Below are 21,968 nucleotides of genomic sequence, written 5' to 3' on the forward strand. Positions count from 1 at the left end.
GGCCCTGGTTGGGTCGTGTGGGTGGCAACCACCTGATGTGTCCCTTTCATGTCGATGTTTCTCTCTCTCTCTCTCTCCCTCCTACTGTATCCAAACAAAAAATGGAAAAATGTCCTCGAGTGAGGATAAAAATTTTTTTTAAAAAAGTTGAGAGGAAGGAACAGATAGACATCTGTGTAGACAGCAAAGACTCTATCTATTTTTGAGAGGTATTCCAAGAAACAGGCAATAATGGTTTCCTTAAGGAAGGGAAACTTAAAGGAGACTTTCACTTATACCTTTTGGTACCTTGAAAATCCATTTGTTAAACTACACATATAAAATTAATTTTAAAACCACTTAGTGTAGAAAGAAATGACCAGCTGTGTTTATAAATTATTTCTCCATGAACAGCTATAGCCAAAAATACTTAGTAATAGCTTGAGTTTTTTTAATACCTAATGACTAGTTTTATTATTGACTGCAAAATGGAATTTTAAAAATTATAGGAAATAAACTCAGTGATAATATAATCTATTTTGTTTGAATAAAGCAAAATCATAATTTTCTCTCAATGAAAGAACAACATTGTTTTATTTTAGAACTGGCATACTGAACTAAGGAGGTCTAAATTCTAATCCTATCTCTAGGAATTATTAGCCATGTGACCCAGTAATTCCCATTTATGCTTTCTGGTTTAAAAATGTAATGTTACGGGCTCTGGTCGGGTAATACAGCTGGTTAGAGTGTTGTCCCTATACCCCAAGGTTACGGTTTTGATCCCCGGTCAAGGCACATACAAGAATCAACTAATGAATGTATAAATAAGTAGAACAACAAATCAATGTTTCTGTTTCTCTCTCCCTCTCTAAAATCAATAAAAAAATTTAAAGTGTGATGTTACATTGTAAGAAGAACAATCAACAGTACGCACAAAAGTGAACAGAAACCAAAACTAATTTAATTAACACTTTGGGCTCTTAATAAATAAATTAGCAATACAATTTACATCTACAGTTCTAGAAGAGCCCAGAAGAAACAAAGGTATGCTTACCTGTGAGGGTCTTTGGAACTTGGTATAATATATACACATTCCCTCTTGGTCACAGTGCTTTCTATCCAGGATTTCTGGGACTAAAACAAAAAATTTTAAGAGATAGTTTATAAATTAACCCACTAATATTATAAAAAAATATTTTAATTATAAATACATAAAAAGAAATAGTTCTATTTTTTTCAATTTGCTAAATATTTATTACAAACTACATGCTTCCTGATGACAGCACACATAAAATATTAGAATCATTCCATTTGAGTGTGATTTAGATAACTAAATCTACAGTGCTGTGCAGAGCCTGTTGCTTCAAATAAACAAAAAAGAGGGAAATTAAGTTTTAGATCCCATTGTGTGCCAAAACCTCAAGAGGGGCTGATGTAATCATTTAAAAGCCAATTAAAAGTGTTTGTCAGGTTTAACTAAAAAAATAAAACCCTGCAGTGGGCTCTTTCTGGAGGATGCCCCTCTTTCTTCCTTCCCAGGCATGCATCTTTACTTTTCCCTCCTAAACTCTAAGGGTCCTCACAAGACTTGCAATCAGGGGAGCACTGGGCAGTGGAAACTCGTCCTAGGTTTACCCCTGAACCTATCTGCAAGGCCGCCTTTTCCCTGACTTTTCAGCAATGTAACAGCAGCCCCGCCGTGGCTCACTTCTTTCCTATAATGTTTCTAGGCTCTCCCCTGCTGCTTCTTCTACCCTAATAAATAAACACACTCCCAAAATAAAAAAATAAAATAAAACCTTACTATATTCTACTTCTAAAAGAGATGCCTACAGCATAAGGACATGGAATGATGGTTAATGGCACTGGAATAGAAAAAAAGATATCAAGCAAATTCTAACCAAAGGACAGATAAGATACATCAATAGGGTTAGTGCATATTATTACATGATTACAAATGTTTGATTCACCAGACTGCTATAACAATCTTAAATATGAATAACCAAATAAGATAGCTTCAAAATATAAAAAGAAATTAATAGGAAGAATAAGGCAAATATAGAATCATCATGGAAGATTAACTCATTTCCTCAATTACAGTAAATCTAAAGTTATTTCAAATTTAAAAGACTATTAAATAGTAACTTTTTATACCACTACTTAGGCTTCTGCCTGGATCCTGAGACTCTGTCTCCTGCTATGGGTAACTGATTAAAAGGGAATGAGACAATAAATACTGAAATAGGTGAAACACCATAAATTAGGATAAAGTAAAAATCTTGGGTTTCATCCTATTTGAATATAGATGTAGATATATACAGTATTATATCTCTCCAGGACAGTACAAAAAAGAAGGGCCTTTATTCCTAAAGGAAACCTCTAGAAGAGATATTCTAGACAAAATTATGATGGGTAAAGTTCTTCAGGCTCCTCTCAAATCATTCAGGTAATAATAAACCTTAGTTTATGCCCCAAATTCTGGTTCCAAAATTCCACCCATCATTCAAAAATGTCCATTTCCTAGGTCAATGGTTATTGACTCACTTCACATTTTACTGAGAAATTTGAAGCAAAAAAGAAGAGAATGTCTACAAACTTCTATCACATCTACCCACCAATGGGTATCTATAGCCACATACTCTGCCTTCTTTCCTGTGACTACATGTGTTCCTATTTAAGTCCAACTAGTCCTCTTGTGCCCTAGATCCCCTAACCCTCACTCTCCACCAATTCTTCCTTAAGTTTTTCCTTCTTTATTAACTCAGTCCCATCCGCATGCAATATGCTATTATTTTCCACATTTAAAAAAACAATAACACAGACCTTTGCTTGACTACACTTCCCTCTCAAGGTAACACTCCATGTTTCTGCCTCCATCTACAGCTAAGAGCTTTTCTTCTCCCACGCTTTCTAAAACCCACTCTAGCCCTGGCTGGTTTGGCTCAACAGCTGGAGTGTTGGCCCTCAGACCAGAGTCTCAGATTCAATTCCGGTCAAGAGCACATATACCTCAGTTGCAATTCAGTCCCCGGCCCTGGTTGGGGTCAGGCAGGAGGCAACCCAGTGATGAGTCTCTCTCACATAGATATATATTTCTCTCACTCTCTCTCTCTTTCTCTCCCTCCCTCCCTCTCTTTCCCCCCACTCTATCTGAAGATAAATGGAAAAATATCCTTGGGTGAGAATTAAAAAAATAAATAAAATAAAACCCACTCTAGTCAAGCTTTCAAGCCAATGACTTCCTCTAAATCCAATTTTCAGGACTCATCTTCCTTGACATATCAGCAGCATTTAACCAAGTTGATCGTTCTCATCTTGTTGAAACATCTTCATCAGTTAGTTTTATTTTCTTCCCTTTATTGGGCACTCCTTTTATCTCCTTACTGATTCTTCCTCTTATCCCTGATATTTAGATTTCTTTTTTCTAATTATATTCACTCTTTTAGTACTCACATGCAGTTTACCATCAATATACTGAATGACTTCCAATTTATACTAACATGCCAGACTCTTTCCTGAACTCCATGCTCATATATCCAACTGCCAACTCAATAGCTTCATTTAGATGTCTAATAGGCATCTCAAATTTAACATGGCCAAAACTGAACTCTTCTTTCATCCACTCATTACTCATGCAGTCTTCCACATCTCAGTGAATTGCAACTCTATCCTACCAATCCTGTTTTTAAAGGCAAAAATCTTAGTGACATCCTTGATTTCTTTTTTTTTAATCCTCACCCGAGGACATTTTTCCACATTTTGTTCAGATAGAGTCGGAGGGAGGGAGGAAAGGAGAGAGAGAGAGAGAGAGAGAGAGAGAGAAACATCGACGTGAAAGGGACACATCGAGTGGTTGCCACCCACACGACCCAACCAGGGCCGGGGACAAACTGCAACCAAGGTACATGCCCTTAGCGGGAACCCAACCCGGGTCTCTCTGGACCGCAGGCCGACGTTCTAACCGCTGAGCCAAACCGGCCAGGGCTCTTTTCTTACATACTTTCTATATATAATCCCATGAGCAAAACCTGTCAGCCTGCCTTCAAAACATATCCAGAATCAACCCCTTCTCAACCTTCGCTGCTACTATTCTGATCCAAGTCATCATCATTTCTTGTCTGGCTTATTGCAGAATACACTCATGCCACCTTACAGTCTATTCCTCAAGAGAGATAAAGCTATCCTTTAAAAATATGTCATACGTCACTTCCCTGCTCAAAACTTTCCAATACCTTCACATTTTACTCAAGAGTTTCATAAAAGCCAAAGTTCTTACAATAAGCTTAAGGTCCTAGTGCTCTGCCTCTCTGTATCCTACCTCATTACTTTCATTCTATCACCTCCTTCAAGTCTTTCAGCAAATGTCACTTTCTGGATGAGGCTTACACTATTTAAAAATGCCCTCAAACTTCCGGTCAGGATGGCCGTGTAGGTAAACCCGGTACTCACCTCCTCCCACAACCACATCAAAATTACAACTAAACTATAGAATAACCATCATTCAGAACTGCCTGAAATCGAGCTGAATGGAAGTCTTACAACTACGAAATTAAAGAAGCCACACTGAGACTGGTAGGAGGGGTGAGGCACAGACGGGCTCATTCCACACCCATGTGTGGCAGATAAAAATCAGAAGGATACCTTCACCCTGGCCGGTTTGGCTCAGCAGTTAGAGCATCAGCCTGCGGTCCAGAGAGACCGGGATTCGGTTCCCGTTAAGGGCACGTACCTCGGTTGCAGTTTGTCCCCGGCCCTGGTTGGGTCATGCGGGTGGCAACCACTCGATGTGTCCCTTTCACATCGATGTTTCTCTCTCTCTCTTTCTTCCTCCCACTCTATCTGAACAAAAAATGAAAAATGACCTCAGGTGAAGATAAAAAATAAAAAATCAGAAGGATACCTCCATTGTGAAGGTCCTCCATGAGGACTGAGGGGTCCCTGTCCCACACCAGGCTCCCAGCTCAGGGTTCCAGTGCCAGGAAGAAAAGCCCCCAACTTCTGGCTGTAAAAACCAGCAGGAACTGAGGCCGAGGGAGGCTGAGGCTGCTGAGGCCGAGGGAGGCTGAGGCTGCTGGAGCCTCAGGCAGTTCCTCCTAAGGGCTCACACACGGACTGACTCAGAGTTGCTCCATCTGAGCTCAGAGGGGAGGCAGCTTGAAAAGCACCAAAGACACTTAGGGAAGAACTGAGCTGTTTGACCTTGGAGGAGAGCTGCAGAGGCAGAGGTGCTAGGGAAGGCTTTGTTCCTCTGGTGAACCCTTCCCTGGGGCGGCATATCTGGAACTCCAGCAACTTGGCTCACACTGTTTGCCCCACCCTAGTGATTCCTCGAGGCCCTGCCCCACCCATCCAAGGTGTTTCCAAAACCAAAGGATTGGCCTGTTTGGATCCTGCTTCAGATCTTCCTAAAATCTCTCAAACAAGCAGTATCTGATCTCAGCAAGCCCTATACCTCTTGTTAAGTGGCCCCAGGTCTGGCACTAGAAGCAGCCAGCCTTGGTTCAAAACTTGGCTTTTCCTGGGCACCTCCAAGCCCAGCACGAGAAGCAGCCATGGGCAGATCACTTTGTAGCTTATACTGGGTGGCCCTGGATAGAACACAGGCAGTGGCTGACCTTGCCCCAGAGCCAGCACATCCAGTGGATAGCTTCAGAACACTGCAAAGCACCACCATCCAAGCACCTCCACAAGTGACATACTCAATGAGTGGACTCAGTGGGTACCAGTACCCTGATGAAGTAAGTCTTGCTCTGTGTGGTGGGCCCCTGCACAACTGATCCTCCAAGGTAGTCAGAGGCCAGTGGTCAGTGGGTACAGCCAGTTCTTACACACTTGATCAGCTTCGGTAAATCCCTCCCACTGACATGCCAACAGCAATCAAGACTCAATTACAAATGAAGGGTATACAGTCCACATGTGGGGTGCACCTCGAGGGCCCAGCTGGGATGATCAGGGAGGCTGTGCCACTGGATCCTACAGGACACCTACAAAAATAGGCAACCTACGAAGCCTAGGAGAAGTAGCAACTCTACTTAATACATAGAAACAAACACAGGGAAACAGCCAAAATGAGGAGACAAGAAACATGTCCTAAATGAAAGAACAAAACTCCACGAAAACAACTAAACAAAAATGAAGATAAGCAATCTAACAGATGCAGAGTTCAAAACACTAGTTATAAGGATGCTCATGGATCTTAATGAGAACATCAAGGAACTTAAGGAGAACTCCAAAGAACTTAGAACATCAACAACATAAAAAAGGACCAACCAGAAATGAAGGCTGCACTAACTGAAATAAAGAATAATTTACAGGAAATCAATAGTACAGTAGTTGAAGCTGAGAAGCAAACCATCAATTTGGATCTAAGGAAGCAAAAAACACCCAATCAGAACAGCAAAAAAAAAAAGAAAAAAATAAGGAGCCTCTAGGACAACTTCAAGCATACCAAAATTCACATCATGGGGGTGCCAGAAGGAGAAGAAAGAAATTGAAAACATATTTTAAAAAATATGACAGAAAACTTCCCTAACTTGGTGAAAAGAAACAGACATACAAGTTCAGGAAGCACATAGAGTCCCAAACAAGATGAACCCAAAGAGGCCTACACCAAGACACATCATAATTAAAACGCCAAAAGTTAAAGACAGAGATTCTTAAAAGCAGCAAGAGAAAAGCAGTTAGTTAGCTACAAGGGAGCTCCCATTAGACTGTCAGCTGATTTCTCAAAAGAAACTTTGCAGGCCAGAAGGGAGTGGCAAGAAATATTCAAAGTGATGAAAAGCAAGGACCTACAATCAAGATTAAACTATCCTGCAAAGCTATCATTTAGAACTGATGGACATATAGAGTTTCCCAGACAAGAAAAAGCTAAACCACCAAACCAGTATATGAAATGTTGAAGGATCTTCTTGAAGATCAAAAATGTGAATAAAATGGCAAAAAATACATATCAACAATCGAATCTACAAAATGAACAAGCAGAACAGAAACAGACTCATAGATATAGAGAACTTTCTGTTGGTTGCCAGATAGGAGGAGAGTTGGGGGGATGGGTGAAAAAGGTGAAGGGATTAAGAAGTACAAATTGGTTGTCAGAGGAAAGGGGGAAGGGGGTGGGAAGAGATAAACTGAAGAATTTATATGCATATATGTGTAACCAATAGACACAGACAATACTGTGGTGACTGGGTAGGGGTGTGAATGGACGAAAAAGGGGGGACATCTATAATACTTTCAACAATAAAGATAAATCTTTAAAAAAAAATTGCCACCCATATGCACCCTAGTCCCTTATGCAACTATAGAGCAAGAGAACCATCCCCAGTATCATATTTAGAGCATTATCCTGAGAACTCCAAGCTCTGGCCATGTCAGTTAAACTGCTAGTATATTATTCCTATCCTGGCTCCTTCTCCGACTCCACAACCATACATTGAAGATAGGCAGAGCATCTGGAACTGAAAAGACATATATTCATGTGACTTCTGCTTGTGACTTTATATGAGGTTGAATTTCTACCAAAACCAACTTAACTTATTGCTTTAAACTCATGAAATTTTCCTTATGTGTATTAAAAAACACAGGACTTAGGGGTTGGCACTGAAATTATATTGTGACCTGTCATTTAGTTGTTTGTTTTTTAATATGTTTTTATTTATTTATAGAGAGGAAGGGAGAGGGAGAGAGAGACAGAAACACCAATTGGCTGCATCCTGCATAACCCCTACTGGTGATCGAGCCCAAAACCTGGTCATGTGCCCTGACCGGGAATTGAACCGGTCCATGGATCGATGCTCAACCACTGAGTGACACTGGCTGGGCCTGTGACCTGTTGTTTAAAAGGTTGGTTCTCTCTTTCAGAAAAATCAGAACTCATTTGCAAAAAGGCAGATTAATTATTGCACTTGCTATATGTTTACTAGTTGTTCATTACTTAATGAAATCCAGACACAGATAGTATAAAATGTGACAAAGATTTATTTGGAATTTCTCCCTGTTGGAAAACAATGGCAAAGACCACAGCTTAGCCCCATGCTATGGTAATGAAGTGCACCAAAGTCAGATACTACAGCTAGATATTTAAAGTATTCAAATAACCTGATGAAATAATGGAAATATAGATGCATTGAGAAGCACTCAGATTGCTCTAGTATCAACTATATAAAGTTTGCATTTGATTAAATCATTTGTAGTTTATCAGTATACATCAAAAGCCTACAATATAAATGAAAGACAGACAAAAGGTGAACACATAGCATGACAAATGTGTTAATTAAAAATACAGTGGAGCCCTGGCCGGTTTGGCTCAGCGGTTAGAGCGTCGACCTGCGGTCCTGAGAGACCCGGGTTTGGTTCCCGCTAAGGGCGCGTGCCTCGGTTGCAGTTTGTCCCCGGCCCTGGTCGGTTGTGTGGGTGGCAGCCACTCGATGTGTTCCTTTCACATCGATGTTTCTCTCTTTCTCTGTTCCTCTCTCTCCCTCCCACTCTACCTGAACAAAAAAATGGGAAAATGTCCTCGGGTGAGGATAAAAAAAAAAAAAATACAGTGGAGCCCTGGCCAGTTTGGTCAGCGGTTACAGTATTGGCCTATTGACCACAGTCATGGGTTTAATTCTGGTCAAGGACATATACCTCGGTTTCAGTAAAGTCCCCAGCCCTGGTCGGGGTTGTGCGGGAGGCAGCCAATCAATGTGTCTCTTTCACATCAATGTTTTTCTCTCTTTCTCTCTCTCTCCCTCACTCCCTCCCACTTTATTTGAAGATAAATGAAAAAATATCCTTGGGTGAGGATTAAAAAAAAAAGAAAAATACAGTAGAGCCCTGGCTGTGTGGTTCAACTAGTTGAAGGGTAATCCTGTACACCAAAAATTTGCGGGTTCGATTTCTGGTTGGGGCACTTACCTAGGTTGTGGTTTTAATCCCTGGTTGGGGTACATATAGGAGGCAACTGATCGATGTTTCTCTCTCTCTCTCTAAAAATCAATATAAAAAAATATCTTGGCCCTGGCTGGTTTGGATCAGTGGTTAGAGTGTCGGCCTGCAGTCCAGAGAGGCCTGGGTTCGGTACCTGCTAAGGGCACGTACCTTGGTTGCAGTTTGTCCCCCGCCCTGGTTGGTTGTGCAGGTGGCAGCCACTTGAAGTGTCCCTTTCACGTCAATGTTTCTCTCTCTCTCTCTCTTCCTCTCTCTCCCTCCCACTCTGTCTGAACAAAAAATGGAAAAATGTCCTTGGGTGAGGATAAAAAATATATATATATATCTGGGAGTTTTTGGAAAAAAAAAAAGAGTGGAACTCATTAAGGAGCTCTGTTAAACAACTACTAATTGACAAAAAAGGAAGAAGTTTAATGATGTAGGGATTCAGAACAGGCCTTTCCAAAATGTGCCACTTACTTTAGCACATGAATTATTTTGAGCTGAAGGCAATTAAGACCCTGCCGGCTCACAAGAAACTTTTACCTCTCCCCTAAAGAATTTAAATTAGGATCCTTGCCCATAAAGAGTTAGCAACAGAAATATTTTATGACCTATCTATAGGGCAGGGCAAACTCTAATTATTAAACATTTGCTCTTATCCTGTGAATAACCTTCCTCCCCTGATGCCCCAAAGCATCCTTACCTCATCCTTAATTCAGAATGTCATATATACCTCTTTTTCCCTTTCTTTTTTTTTTTTTTTTAATTTTTGTTACAGATGATTCTCCTTTTTTCTCCCACTGATTCCCCCCTCCCCCTCCCTCCCCTTTCCCGAGTTTGTTGTCCATGTCCACTGTTCATGCATACATGCATATAAATTCTGTGGTTCATCCCTCCCCCACCTCCCCACTCCTTAGGGGATTGTCAGTGTGTACCCCGCTTCCGCGTCTCTGGGACTACCCCATTCCTCAAACTGTTATGTTCATTATATTCCACAAATCAGTGAGATCATATGAAATTTGTCTTTCTCTGTTTGGCTTGTTTCACTTAGGATGATACTTTCCAGGTCCCTCCATGTAGTCTCAAAGGATAAGAGATCTTTCTTTCTTACCGCTGTGTAGTACTCCATTGTGTATATGTACCACAGCTTTTTGATCCATTCGTCTACTGATGGGCACTTGGGCTGTTTCCAGATCTTAGCGATTGTAAATAGTGCTGCTACAAAGATGGGGGTACATATATTCTTTCTTATTGGTGTTTTATGCTTCTTAGGGTATATTCCTAGAAGTGGGATCACTGGGTCAAATGGAAGATCAATTTTTAATTTTTTGAGATGACACCATATTGTTTTCCATAGTGGCTGCACCAGTCTGCATTCCCACCAGCAGTGTACTAGAGTCCCCTTTTCTCCACACCCTTGACAACACTTGTTGTTTGATGATTTGTTGATGGCGGCCATTCTGACAGGTGTGAGGTGATACCTCATTGTTGTTTTGATTTGCATCTCTCTGATGATTAGTGATGATGAACATTTCTTCATATGTCTCTTAACCATTTGTATGTCCTGTTTGGAGAGGTGTCTGCACAGCGAAAGATACAATCATCAAAACGGAAAGGCTACCCACTGTATCTTTCGCTGTGCAGAAGCTTTTGAGTTTGATGTAGTCCCATGTGTTCATTTTCTCCTTTGTTTCTATTGCCTTAGGTGATGTGTCAGTAAAAATTCTGCTGCGTATGATGTCTGAGATTTTGTTGCCCACAGTCTCCTCTAGGATTTTTATGGATTCATGAGTTACATTTAAGTCTTTTATCCATTTTGAGTTTATTTTGGTGTAGGGTGTAAGTTGATGGTCTAGTTTCATTTTTCGGTAAGTAGCTGTCCAATTTTCCCAGCACCATTTCCCTTTCTGTCTTTGAACCTCTCATGTATGTTGGATTCCCATGCAGATATATTATTAAATTTGGTTATTTTCTTTTCTTTTTTTAATCTTTTTTTTTTTTTTCCCTCACCCGAGGACATTTTTCCATTTTTTGTTCAGGTAGAGTGGGAGGGAGAAAGAGGAACAGAGAGAGAGAGAAACATCGATGTGAAAGGAACACATCGAGTGGCTGCCACCCGCACAACCGACCAGGGCCGGGGACAAACTGCAACCGAGGTACATGCCCCTAGCGGGAACCGAACCCGGGTCTCTCAGGACCGCAGGCCAACGCTCTAACCGCTGAGCCAAACCAGCCAGGGCTAAATTTGGTTATTTTCTCTTGTTAATCTGTTTCATGTGAATTTCATTATCAGACGCCTCAAAAGAATCTTGAGGATAGAGCAAAGTTTCCTCCTCCCCAACAGGGAGGATTTGGGAATATATGGGAGTAAATGCTATGAACTACAACTGTGTACAATGTACATCCTATTTTTTTCTCCTCCTCTTCATAGGACAATTAAGCAGAAAATCAGAATTAAACAACACTATCAGCCAATTTTACCTGATGGAATTTAAAGAACACTCACCCAACAACATATATTGATATAGGACTTAATGTCCAGACAATACAAAGAACTCTCAAAAAGCAAAAACACCCCACAATAATCCAACAGATGGACAGGAGACATGGAGAGACATTTCACCAAAGTGGATATGCTTCTTTTACCAAATAAGCATATAAGAAGATATTCAATTTCATTGGTCATTAGGGAAATACATATTTAAAACCACAATGAGATCCTGTTTCACAACTACTAGAAAAGCTATAATCAAAGGCTTACAATATCAAGTATTAACAAGAATGTATCAACTGTTTGGAACTCTCATACTTTCCTAGTAGGAATGTAGAATGGCATAAATACTTAGGAAGGAAAAGTTTGGTTGTTTACTAATAAGTTAAACATAAACTTATGTTTATGTTAAACTTACATGACAAACTCCTAAGTAACTTCCCATGAAAAATGAAAACATGTCCACACAAATATTTGTATGTGAATGCTCACTGAAACATTATTCATATGAAATATCCATACAATGGTACACTACTTAGCAATAAAGAGGGACAAGCTAAGGACAACATGCAATATTGCTGGACCTAAAAACACTATGCTAAATGGAAAAAGCCAGGCATGTAATTCCACTTAAATACAATTTCTAGAAAAGGTAAAGCTACATAAGAGTAAGTTGAGTAATTGCCTAGGGTTAAAAATAAGAACAGGGAGCCCAGCCAGTGTGGCTCAGTAGTTAAGTGTCAACCCATGTACCAAGAGGTCGCAGGTTCAATTCCCGGTCAGGGTACATGCCCAGGTTGTGGGCCAGATTCCCAGTGGGGGGCATGCAGGAGGTGGCCAATTGATGTTCTCTCTTATCGATGTTTCTATCTCTCTCTCCCTCTCCCCTCTAAAAATCAATAAAGAAAAAAAAAAATGAGAGCAGGGATAAATTGCAAATACATGAAAGCACATGGAAACTCTGTGAGGTAACTGAAGCTTTTCTAAAACTGGACTGTTGTGCCCTGGCCAGTGTAGCTCAGTTGGTACATTGTCACCCTTTTGTTTTGTTTTTATCCTCACCCGAGGACACTTTTCTATTTTTTGTACAGATAGAGTGGGAGGGAGAGAGAGGAAGAGAGAGAGAGAGAGAGAGAAACATCGATGTGAAAGGGACACATCGAATGGCTGCCACCCGCACGACCAACCAGGGCCGGGGACAAACTGCAACCGAGGTACATGCCCTTAGCGGGAACCGAACCCGGGTCTCTCTGGACCGCAGGCCAACACTCTAACCGCTGAGCCAAACTGGCCAGGGCCATCGTCACCCTTTTGACCGAGAGGTTGCTGGTTCAATTCCTGGTCAGGGCACATGCCTGGGTTTGGGACTCAATCCCACATAGGGGGCATGCACGACACAGCCAATCGGTGTTTCTCTCTCTCCCTCTCCCTTCCTCACTCTATAGAAATCAATAAAAATATATATTTTAAATAAATTAAAACATAAAACTAGACTGTGGTGACTATAAAACTATAAAACCCATCAAATCTGTACACTTACTAAGGGCAAATTTTAAAGTATATGCATTATTTCACAATAAGTTTGTTTAAAAGGCAGGGGAGGGTTGCTAGGCATGTAAAACAGAATGAGGAGGTGAAATGTATAATCAGAGTTCCAGAAGGTGAAAGGAGAAATCATGGGCAGAGGCAATGTTTAAAGAGATGATGAAAATTACAAAGAACTGGCCCTGGCTGGTTTGGCTCAGGGGTTAGAGCTTCTGCCCTCAGACCAAAGGGTCAAGGGTTTGATTCCTGGTCCAGGGCATGCACCTGGGTTGCAGGTTCACAATCCCTGGCCCAGTTGGGGTCGTGCGGGAGGCAACCAACTGATGTATCTCTTTCACATAGATGTTTCTCTCTCTCTCTCTCTCAAAATTTCCAAGAACGATGAAAAACTCCAGTCCACAGATTCTGAAAACCCAATTAGCAAGATTAAAAAAAAAAAAAAAAAAAAAATCCGAATCTAAATATGTATTAATAGAACTTAACAATATGAAGACAAGAAAAAACTCAAAATACAGTTAATTTAGGCTAGATTTGAGGTAGAACATTTCAGAAATGATCTTCTATTATAGCTACAAGTTTATACTTATAAAATACCTTGAGGCATATGTTTTCAAATGTAAATTGCCTAAAGATAGTGGCTGGTTATAAATTGCTTTGTACAACAAATGAAGGTCAAAGGAGTACAAAGCCCACCCAGGGGTTCTTCTTTGGCTCACCTAGAGATAAAGAATCTCGTAATACCATGGGACACACTCGGCACCAGCGTTTTAGGAAAACAGATCAGGGATTGCCAACAAGGGAGTTCCTGGGATCAACCAGAGAGCTCAAGTACAACGAGACAAGATACACATTGAGAAGGTACAGGATCTGCTGCCCTTACCTCATGCCCCTCAAAAGCCAATATCCCTCATTACAACCTCATAGACACAGCTTCCAAAGCCCCCACAAGGGATATGCACAATTACAGGAGTCACTACACACACAGGGAAACTCAACACTATGACTTCCCTATTACTAGATACTTAGTTTCACAATCCACATATAATTTACCCACATGTCACATAAAATATATTGTCTAATAGGTGAGCCATGGTGGGGTGTTTGTTGGAGCATCATCTCAACACGCCGAGGTTGCGAGTTCCATCCCTGGTCAGGGCACATATAAGAAGCAACCAATGAATGTATAAATAGGTGGAACAAATCCATGTTTCTCTCCCTCCCTTCCTCTCTCCCTCTCTCTCCCATCCTACTTTCTTCCCTTCCCCCTCCCTTCCTCTATCTCCGAAATCAATAAATAAAATTTACAAATATATATATGTGTGTGTGTGTGTTTGTATACAGTTGACATTGCATCTTCTGTAAACTCTTTGTCCAAAGTGCATTATGACATGAGATAACTTTAGCAGATACAGTGTTCTAAATGTTTTATATGCATCAAGTTATTCTATATTCATATGAATTGGGTACTATTAGTATTCCCACATTACAGATGCAGAGACTTAGGTGTGGTAGTTAGAGAAATGCCCAAAGTCACACAACTATTAGTCTGCCCTGGCTCCAAAGCCTCTACTAATATATTAAGTGAAACTTAGATATGAGTTTTAAAAAATCACTTCATATGCTTTAAATACGCCACTTTTCTTTGAAATCTATAAATAGAAACAGATTAATTACTTTCCAAAGAGAAATTCCTCTGTGATCACTCGATATAAAAATTTTCTGAACATGGAAAACCACAAAAAGAACAGAGGGGTTAACCACCTCTCCTAAAAGATATTTTTAATTACTAACTACTGCTAAGCAGTATTGGCATTTCCCCTTTTCTTTCTTCTATTCAGCTCCTCATCAATAGCCTGCCTGAAGTAACTCTATGATTAATCAAATCAGGGTGAAGATAGGGGTGGAGGAATTATAGATCAATAGGTTTCAAAATGACTCCTCTACCTCAGTTAAATCCAAATGCTGGCTTGAAAAACTGTGGATATTTATTAATGGAAATATTCGTAAAAATGAATCACAGAAATATACTTTTCACAGCTTATTCCTTCCTATAAAATGCAAACAAAAATACTTTCATTGACATTTTTATTTGAGAGAGAGATATATAGAAGAAAAATAAATCCCAGATAGCATTTAACATAAATTATCAGAGTTCTCTTTAAGAACTGGTTTATCTGGCAGGGAGACAAGTAAAAGTAAAAGTTAACTACAGTCACGACTGTTCTTTGGGGAGGGGCAATTGGGGCAAGGACTTGAAAAGAAATGAATACATGACTTGGGGTGGTGAACAGATGATGTGTTGTAGAATTTTGCACTTGAAACCTATATAATTTTGTTAACCAACGTCACTCTAATAAATTCAATAAAAAGGAAAAAAAGAATTAAAAAAAGAAACTAATACAACAGGTAATTTCCAAATTCTTTAGTTTACCACAATGCCTTATAAAAAATAAACACTGCAGCCCTGGCTGGTGTTACACAATGGTTAGAGCGTTGGCCCTCAAACAGAAGGGTTGTGGGTTTGATTCCCAGCAAGGGAGGCAACTAACTGATGTGTCTCGCTCACATCGATGTTTCTCTCTCACGTTCTCACCCTCCCTCTCTCCCTTCCACCCTCTCTAAAAATCAATGGAAAAATATCCTTGGATGAGGATTAACAAAATAATAATAATAATAAAAATACACTACAGATTGATCATTAATATCTGCTTGGTTTCTCATCTTTCCTTCAAATTCACCTCTATAATTATTCCCAAAAACTTGTGCAACTTATTGAGGCCCAAATGAACACCTTTCCCCTTACACTAATACTTCCTTAAATATCCCCATGTCTTAAGAGAAGTATGGCTATACTCTAAAAGGGTATTCAGCAAATTTTTTCTATAAAGGACCAGGTAGTAATTTCTTTAGGATTTCTGGACTACATGTTGTCCCTGTTACATATTCTTTGTTCTGTTTTTTATTTTTTAAAATGTTTTTATTAATTTTTCTTTTTTTAGAGATAGAAACACCGATGTGAGAGAAACATCGATCGGCTGCCTTCTGCACACCCCCCACCAGGGATCGAGCCTGAAACTTGGGCACATGCCCTGACCCTGAGAATCGAACTGGGACCTCTCAGTGCATGGGATGACACTCAATCCACTAAACCACACTGGCCGGGCTGCTCTGTTTTTTAAACCTTAAAAAAATAAAGGTAAGAACTGTTTTTAGCTCAAGGCCTTGGCCAGATTTGGCCCACATGGCATAGTCTGCCAACCCATGTTCTAAATCCCATAAAAGCATGGGTCCTTCCCTTTACCACTGAGTCAATTCAATTCAACAAGTACTTGCCAAGCCCCTCAAATTCTTCCGTTATACTGTTTCTTGGGCACTAATGCCCCTTCTACCCAGTTCTACAATCCCAGTAAAACCTTGTATTAAGAGTTGCTTTTCAATGGGGGGAGGGGGTGCGAAGGGCAGACTAAAGAGTATTGAGTGTACATTAATAGTTATTTTTCCTGCAAGATTTGCGATAGAAAAAGCATTTAAATAAGCTTCATGGATGTAACCATAAAACCTAAACATCACTGAGCAAAAAATTAGTGTTTGGGTATATACATCTAGCTTTTTTCCAGAAATAACAGTTTTTTCCAACTGCCAACCTAAGACACTTTAGTCATTTTTTGTACTCATTTTTATCAGTATTCTATGATAAAATATAAAACTACTCAAAACATGGATGTTGTTGAATTTCAGAACCTAGAACAAATCTTGCTCATAGGTTAGTTTCATTTTGTCATTCTTGTTATAAACAAACAGCTAGTACTATCTTTTTATAACCTCGAACCTTCCATAGTAGTTTTAATTGAAAAATCCACCCAAAACTTTAACAAAAAAAGTCACATTGCTAAAGTCACTTAAATCATGTCACTCCGATGCTCACAAATTTTAAACAAATGTTGTGCCTATAAGGACATACAATGACATTAGCATGTTTCAAGATTATCTCCTACAGCTTCTCCTAATCCTTAATTATTCACTAATTTTGTTTATTTCACGGGCTTACAGTCTCTCACTTTGTTCATGTAACCACCAAATGTAAATATATTCTCCCCATGCACAGCATTCTTGTTATTTACAGCCTTCATTTATTACATTAGGTATTGGCTTCAGGTACCTGATAGTCACATACCCCAGCTAGAGTTGTAAATACTTCAAAATGATAGGTTTCTATAATTTTTGATTTTCTGAGTTTATGCTCTACTATCAATTATCCAATCAAATGTACCCTGGATTATAAATACACATAAAAATTCCTAAATTTACACTTCTCCATTTGCTAGGCTGCATTACCAAATACAACCAAGAGATGGCAAACTACAAACACAAATCTGAAAATTTCTAAATGTAAATGTTCTAGGTGAAGTAAAAACTGACTATAATCACAGAATGTTAGCACAAGAAGGAAACTTGAAGATCACTTAGTTAACTTTGGTGGTTAAGATACTGGAGTCAGATTAACCCGAATTAGAATTCTAGCTCTGTTGTTAGTATTTATGCAACCTTAAGTAAATTTCTGAATGTGTTTATTTACCTGTAAACTAGAATAATAGTACCTATTTACAAATGTTGCTCTCAAGATTAAACAAAATAATACATGTTAGGTGTTTCAGAACAACAACTGGCAGGACATAGTCAAATCTCAACAATGCCTCACAATTACATAAATTATAAATTCTTGCTATCTGTCTACCAGGAATAGGCACACATACGTTATAAATAAAACCTCTAACTACATCCTACTACTCTCCATACAAATCAGTACCAGCACACCCTTCCTGCCTAGATGCTGATGGGAAAAATTTTTAATTGCTTAAAAATTCTACTTCAGAGTAACATGTGGAAATGAATATATTTTTACAACTAAATACACTCTATGATTCTATATTAATTTTAGAAAGAAGTATCCATTTATGAAGGTTCTATGGGACTAAGCTTCCTACTGACAACCATAAACTCTGGACAAAATAAAATTTTAAAAATGACTACTTCGTGGCACTGAGAACCACCAAAAGAAGGCAGCAATTGGATGGGGTCTATACCTGAAAAAAGGAACAGCACAAAGTGAGTCCCTCATTTTTTTAGTTTTTCTGCATGAAGACAGGTCCCACTCCACACCTACTGAGCAGCAAAACTCCAATAGAAATCCCAGTCTTACTGGCTTGAAGAATCAGAATACCAAGTATAAGGTGACAACAGCAACTGGAATGTGGTAGGAAAAATCCTGCAAAAAAGACAGTCACAGGAAAGGTGCCCTAAATACTGCATATTAACTCCTCAAATCTTTGGCTGACCCATGAAGTGCATATATATGAGGCAGACTCCAACCAGCCCAATTAAGAATAAAACAACTGCCCTGGCCGGTGTCACTTAGTGGTTAGAGCATTGGCCCAAGCATGGAAGGGTCGCGGTTAGAACTTCCAATCGGTTAAATCTCCCAGCTGAGACTCATGCAGGAGGCGACCAATCAATATCTCTCTCACATCTTTGTCTGTTTCTTTCTCTCTCTCCCTCCCTCTCTCCCACTCTAAGAATCAATGGAAAAAATATCCTCAGGTGAGGATTAACAACAACAAAAAAACTGAACAGATATTTTTGCTGCCCTCTAAAGGAGACAGTTTGGAATTAAGAGTACAGTCAAGTAAATCAACTACTATCTTATTCTGTTTGGACTGCCATAACAAATACCACAAGACTGGTTGGCATAAACAACCAAAATTCATCGTCCCACAAAGACTAGAACCCAAGATCAAGGTGCCAGCAGGGATGGTGTCTGGTGAGTGCTCTCCTTGGGTTGCAGACAGTTGTCCTTTCACTTGTGTCCCTCACATGGTAGAGAGAGAGAGAATGCAAATTTTCTGGTGTCTTTTCTTATAAGACCTCATCTAACCATAATTACCTTCCAAAGGCCCCATCTCCAAATACCATCACACTGGGGGTTAATTCTGGGGGGACAACACTTAATTTGGGGGGCATGACACAACTATTGAGTCCATAACAACTACTTAAAAAAAAACACAATAGTTTCAGAGGACTATCACAGAACCCAGAGTCTCTACAAGATAATATTCACTATGTTTATGGTACAATCCAAAATTACTAGATTAAGAAACAGGAAAATGTGACCCATACTCAAAAGCCCAATATGGTATCAGATTTGTGGGATAGAAAATAGGATAAAGAGAAGTGTGAGCAATGGCCATCATACCACACCATGGAGTCTAAGATACTATATAATTGAAGAGTAGGTACACTTAGTCTAAAAAATGACCAGATAGTAGTTTTTTTCCTCAGGTATTCTAGAGAAAATCTTATCTAGAATAATTCACTTCAACATAAAGAATTATTAGTAAAATGAAATGGGATCAAAGCTCATCTCTTTAGAATAAAAAAGTATATTGGCAAAAAGAAAAAAAAAATCAAACACTTTAAACTTCTTATGCTAAGTCAAAAAATTTTACCTAGACACCAAGATTTCTATAAAATCCAAGTAAATGTACTGACACAGGAGAAGACAAAGAGAATAAAGGAATAAATTGCTTAAACACACAAACATGCATTTAAGGGAACTTGGTGTAAGATGGAAAGATTAATGCCAATCAGCAGAAAACATAAAATATACTATATGTATTTGAACTGTCACACTAAATCCTAATACAAATACTATATGGATTAAAGTCAAATGTAAAAGCAAAACTTTAAATCTTCTACCAAAAAAATTTAAAAAGTAACTTTATCAACTTAGAATAAGAGAAGGCATATGGGATAGAATCCACAAGAAAGGATTGGTCTCATGAAAGACTGACACATATCAGCCTCCCACACTTGACCTCTGCTCGTCAAGTACCAATTTAATGGACCAGGAGGAAGGGATATACATTAGGGGAAAGACATAAGCCTTTGAGCTCTCTAGCCCAGACCACACATTGACCTATTCTCAGGAAAGGAAACAGAAATGAAAAGCCAACAGGGCAGGGGGGTTTTTTAAGTGGAACTTGGATTGACTAGTCAGTTGTGACAATCAGAATATGCTTTCTTGGACCATGTTTGGGACTCAGAAGAACAGACTTTTTAGCCATAATCCTTCACTAATTAACGCCAGCAGTTTCTTTGTATAAAGAGATCTACTCTTAAAATTGTACATTCTGAACATTTTAGTCAAGCTATAACAGGTTTGAAAAACCTATGGGGGTGGAGTGAATATCAAGTTTCCTCTTTTATCTGTTTCTTTTGCCCTTCAAACTGCAAATTATTATTTGTTGTTAATATTCACCCAAGGATATTTTCCCATTTATTCTTTTAGAGTGGAAGGCATGGAGGGAGGGAGGGAGAGAGAAACATTGATGTGAGAGACATTGATTGGTTGCTTCTCGCATGACCCTATCCCTACAGGGGGCGGGGATCGAACCTGCAAGCCAGGTAAATGCCCTTGACCAGGAATCGAACCCAAGACCCTTTGGTGAGCAGGCTGACACGCTAACCACTGAGCCAAATCAGCCAAGGATGGAGACTTTTTTTAAAATCTTTTTTTAATTAATGTTTTTAATATTTTTAGAGAAAGAGGAAGGGAGAAAGTGATAGAAACATCAAAGTGAGAGAGAAACATCGATCAGCTGCCTCCTGCACGCTCCCTACTGGGGATCAAGCCCACAATCCAGGCATGTGCCCTGATTGGGGATTGAACCCAGACCTCTCAGTCCACAGGACGATGCTCAATCCACTGAGTGACACCAGCCAGGCTACAATTTTTTTTTAAGTGGGGATTTCTCCCTACTTGATTAAAGAATGAGTGGAAATCTAAAAAAAGAAAAGTAAAAAATCACATGGCCAGGGACATGCAAATTAAAATAATGAGTAACTTCTTCACATTCATGAGTCTGGCAAAATAAAATAACCTAATCAACTAAGTGTTGACATAGAAGTTTTAAAAACGGGAACTCTTCAGAATGGCCGCCATCAACAAGTCATCAAACAACACGTGTTGGCAAGATTGTGGAGAAAAGGGGACTCTAGTACACTGCTGGTGGGAATGCAGACTGGTACAGCCACTATGGAAAACAATATGGTGTTACCTCAAAAAATTAAAAATTGAACTGGCATTTGACCCAGTGATCCCACTTCTAGGAATATACCCTAGAAGCCTGAAACACCAATCAGAAAGAATATATGTACCCCATGTTCATAGCAGCACTATTTACAATAGCTAAGATCTGGAAACAGCCCAAATGTCCATCAGTCGACAAATGGTTAAAAAAGCTGTGGTACATATACACAATGGAGTACTATGCAGTTGTAAGAAAGAAAGATCTCTTATCCTTTGAGACGACATGGAGGGACCTGGAGAGTATTATCCTAAGTGAAACAAGCCAAGCAGAGAAAGACAAATATCACATGATCTCACTTATTTGTGGATTATAATGAACATAACAGTCTGAGGAACGGAGTAGTCCCAGAGACGCGGAAGCGGGGTACAGACTGACAATCCCCAAAAGAGGGGGTAGGGGGGCTAGATAAACCACAGAACTTATATGCATGTATGCATGAACAATGGACTTGGACAAAGCTGGGGACAGGGCGGGAAGGGAGGGGGAGGGGTATCAGTGGGGGAAAAAGGAGAAACATCTGTAACAAAAATAATTAAATTTTTAGAAAAGATATAAAAATAAATTAAATTAAATAAAAATGGGAACTCTTATACCTCAATTCGGAGTGCAAACCGCACTACTACTTTGGTCAACACTTGGGTAGTATCTATAAAGATGAAAATACACCTAACCTATAATCCAGCAATTCTACTTCTGGATATAAACATCCTAGAAAAATTCTCACATTTGTACATAAATTGGTACATACAAAAATATTGCATTAGCCCAGGCCAATTTTGCTCAGTAGTTAGCGCAATGGCCCACAGACCAAAGGGTCTCGGGTTCAATTCCTAGTCAAGGGCACATACCTGGGTTGCAGGTTCAATCCCCAGCCCCAGGCAGGGCGC

The 21,968-nt window shown here is 39.5% G+C and overlaps 1 protein-coding gene across 8 annotated transcripts in view; it reads right to left on the bottom strand.

Annotated features, from left to right (window-relative positions):
• Window positions 1-21,968, bottom strand: part of TRPM7 (transient receptor potential cation channel subfamily M member 7) — a 124,486-nt gene that overhangs the window by 94,294 nt on the left and 8,224 nt on the right. For all 8 annotated transcript variants that reach the window (XM_036240640.1, XM_036240602.1, XM_036240612.1 and 5 more), the window contains exon 2: window positions 1,034-1,113. In XM_036240640.1, coding sequence (XP_036096533.1) covers window positions 1,034-1,113 — 80 coding nt within the window. The remainder of the gene's footprint in view (window positions 1-1,033; window positions 1,114-21,968) is intronic.

This window comes from Molossus molossus, unplaced genomic scaffold (assembly GCF_014108415.1).
Source record: "Molossus molossus isolate mMolMol1 unplaced genomic scaffold, mMolMol1.p scaffold_m16_p_1, whole genome shotgun sequence".
In the NCBI taxonomy this organism is placed as follows: domain Eukaryota; kingdom Metazoa; phylum Chordata; class Mammalia; order Chiroptera; family Molossidae; genus Molossus; species Molossus molossus.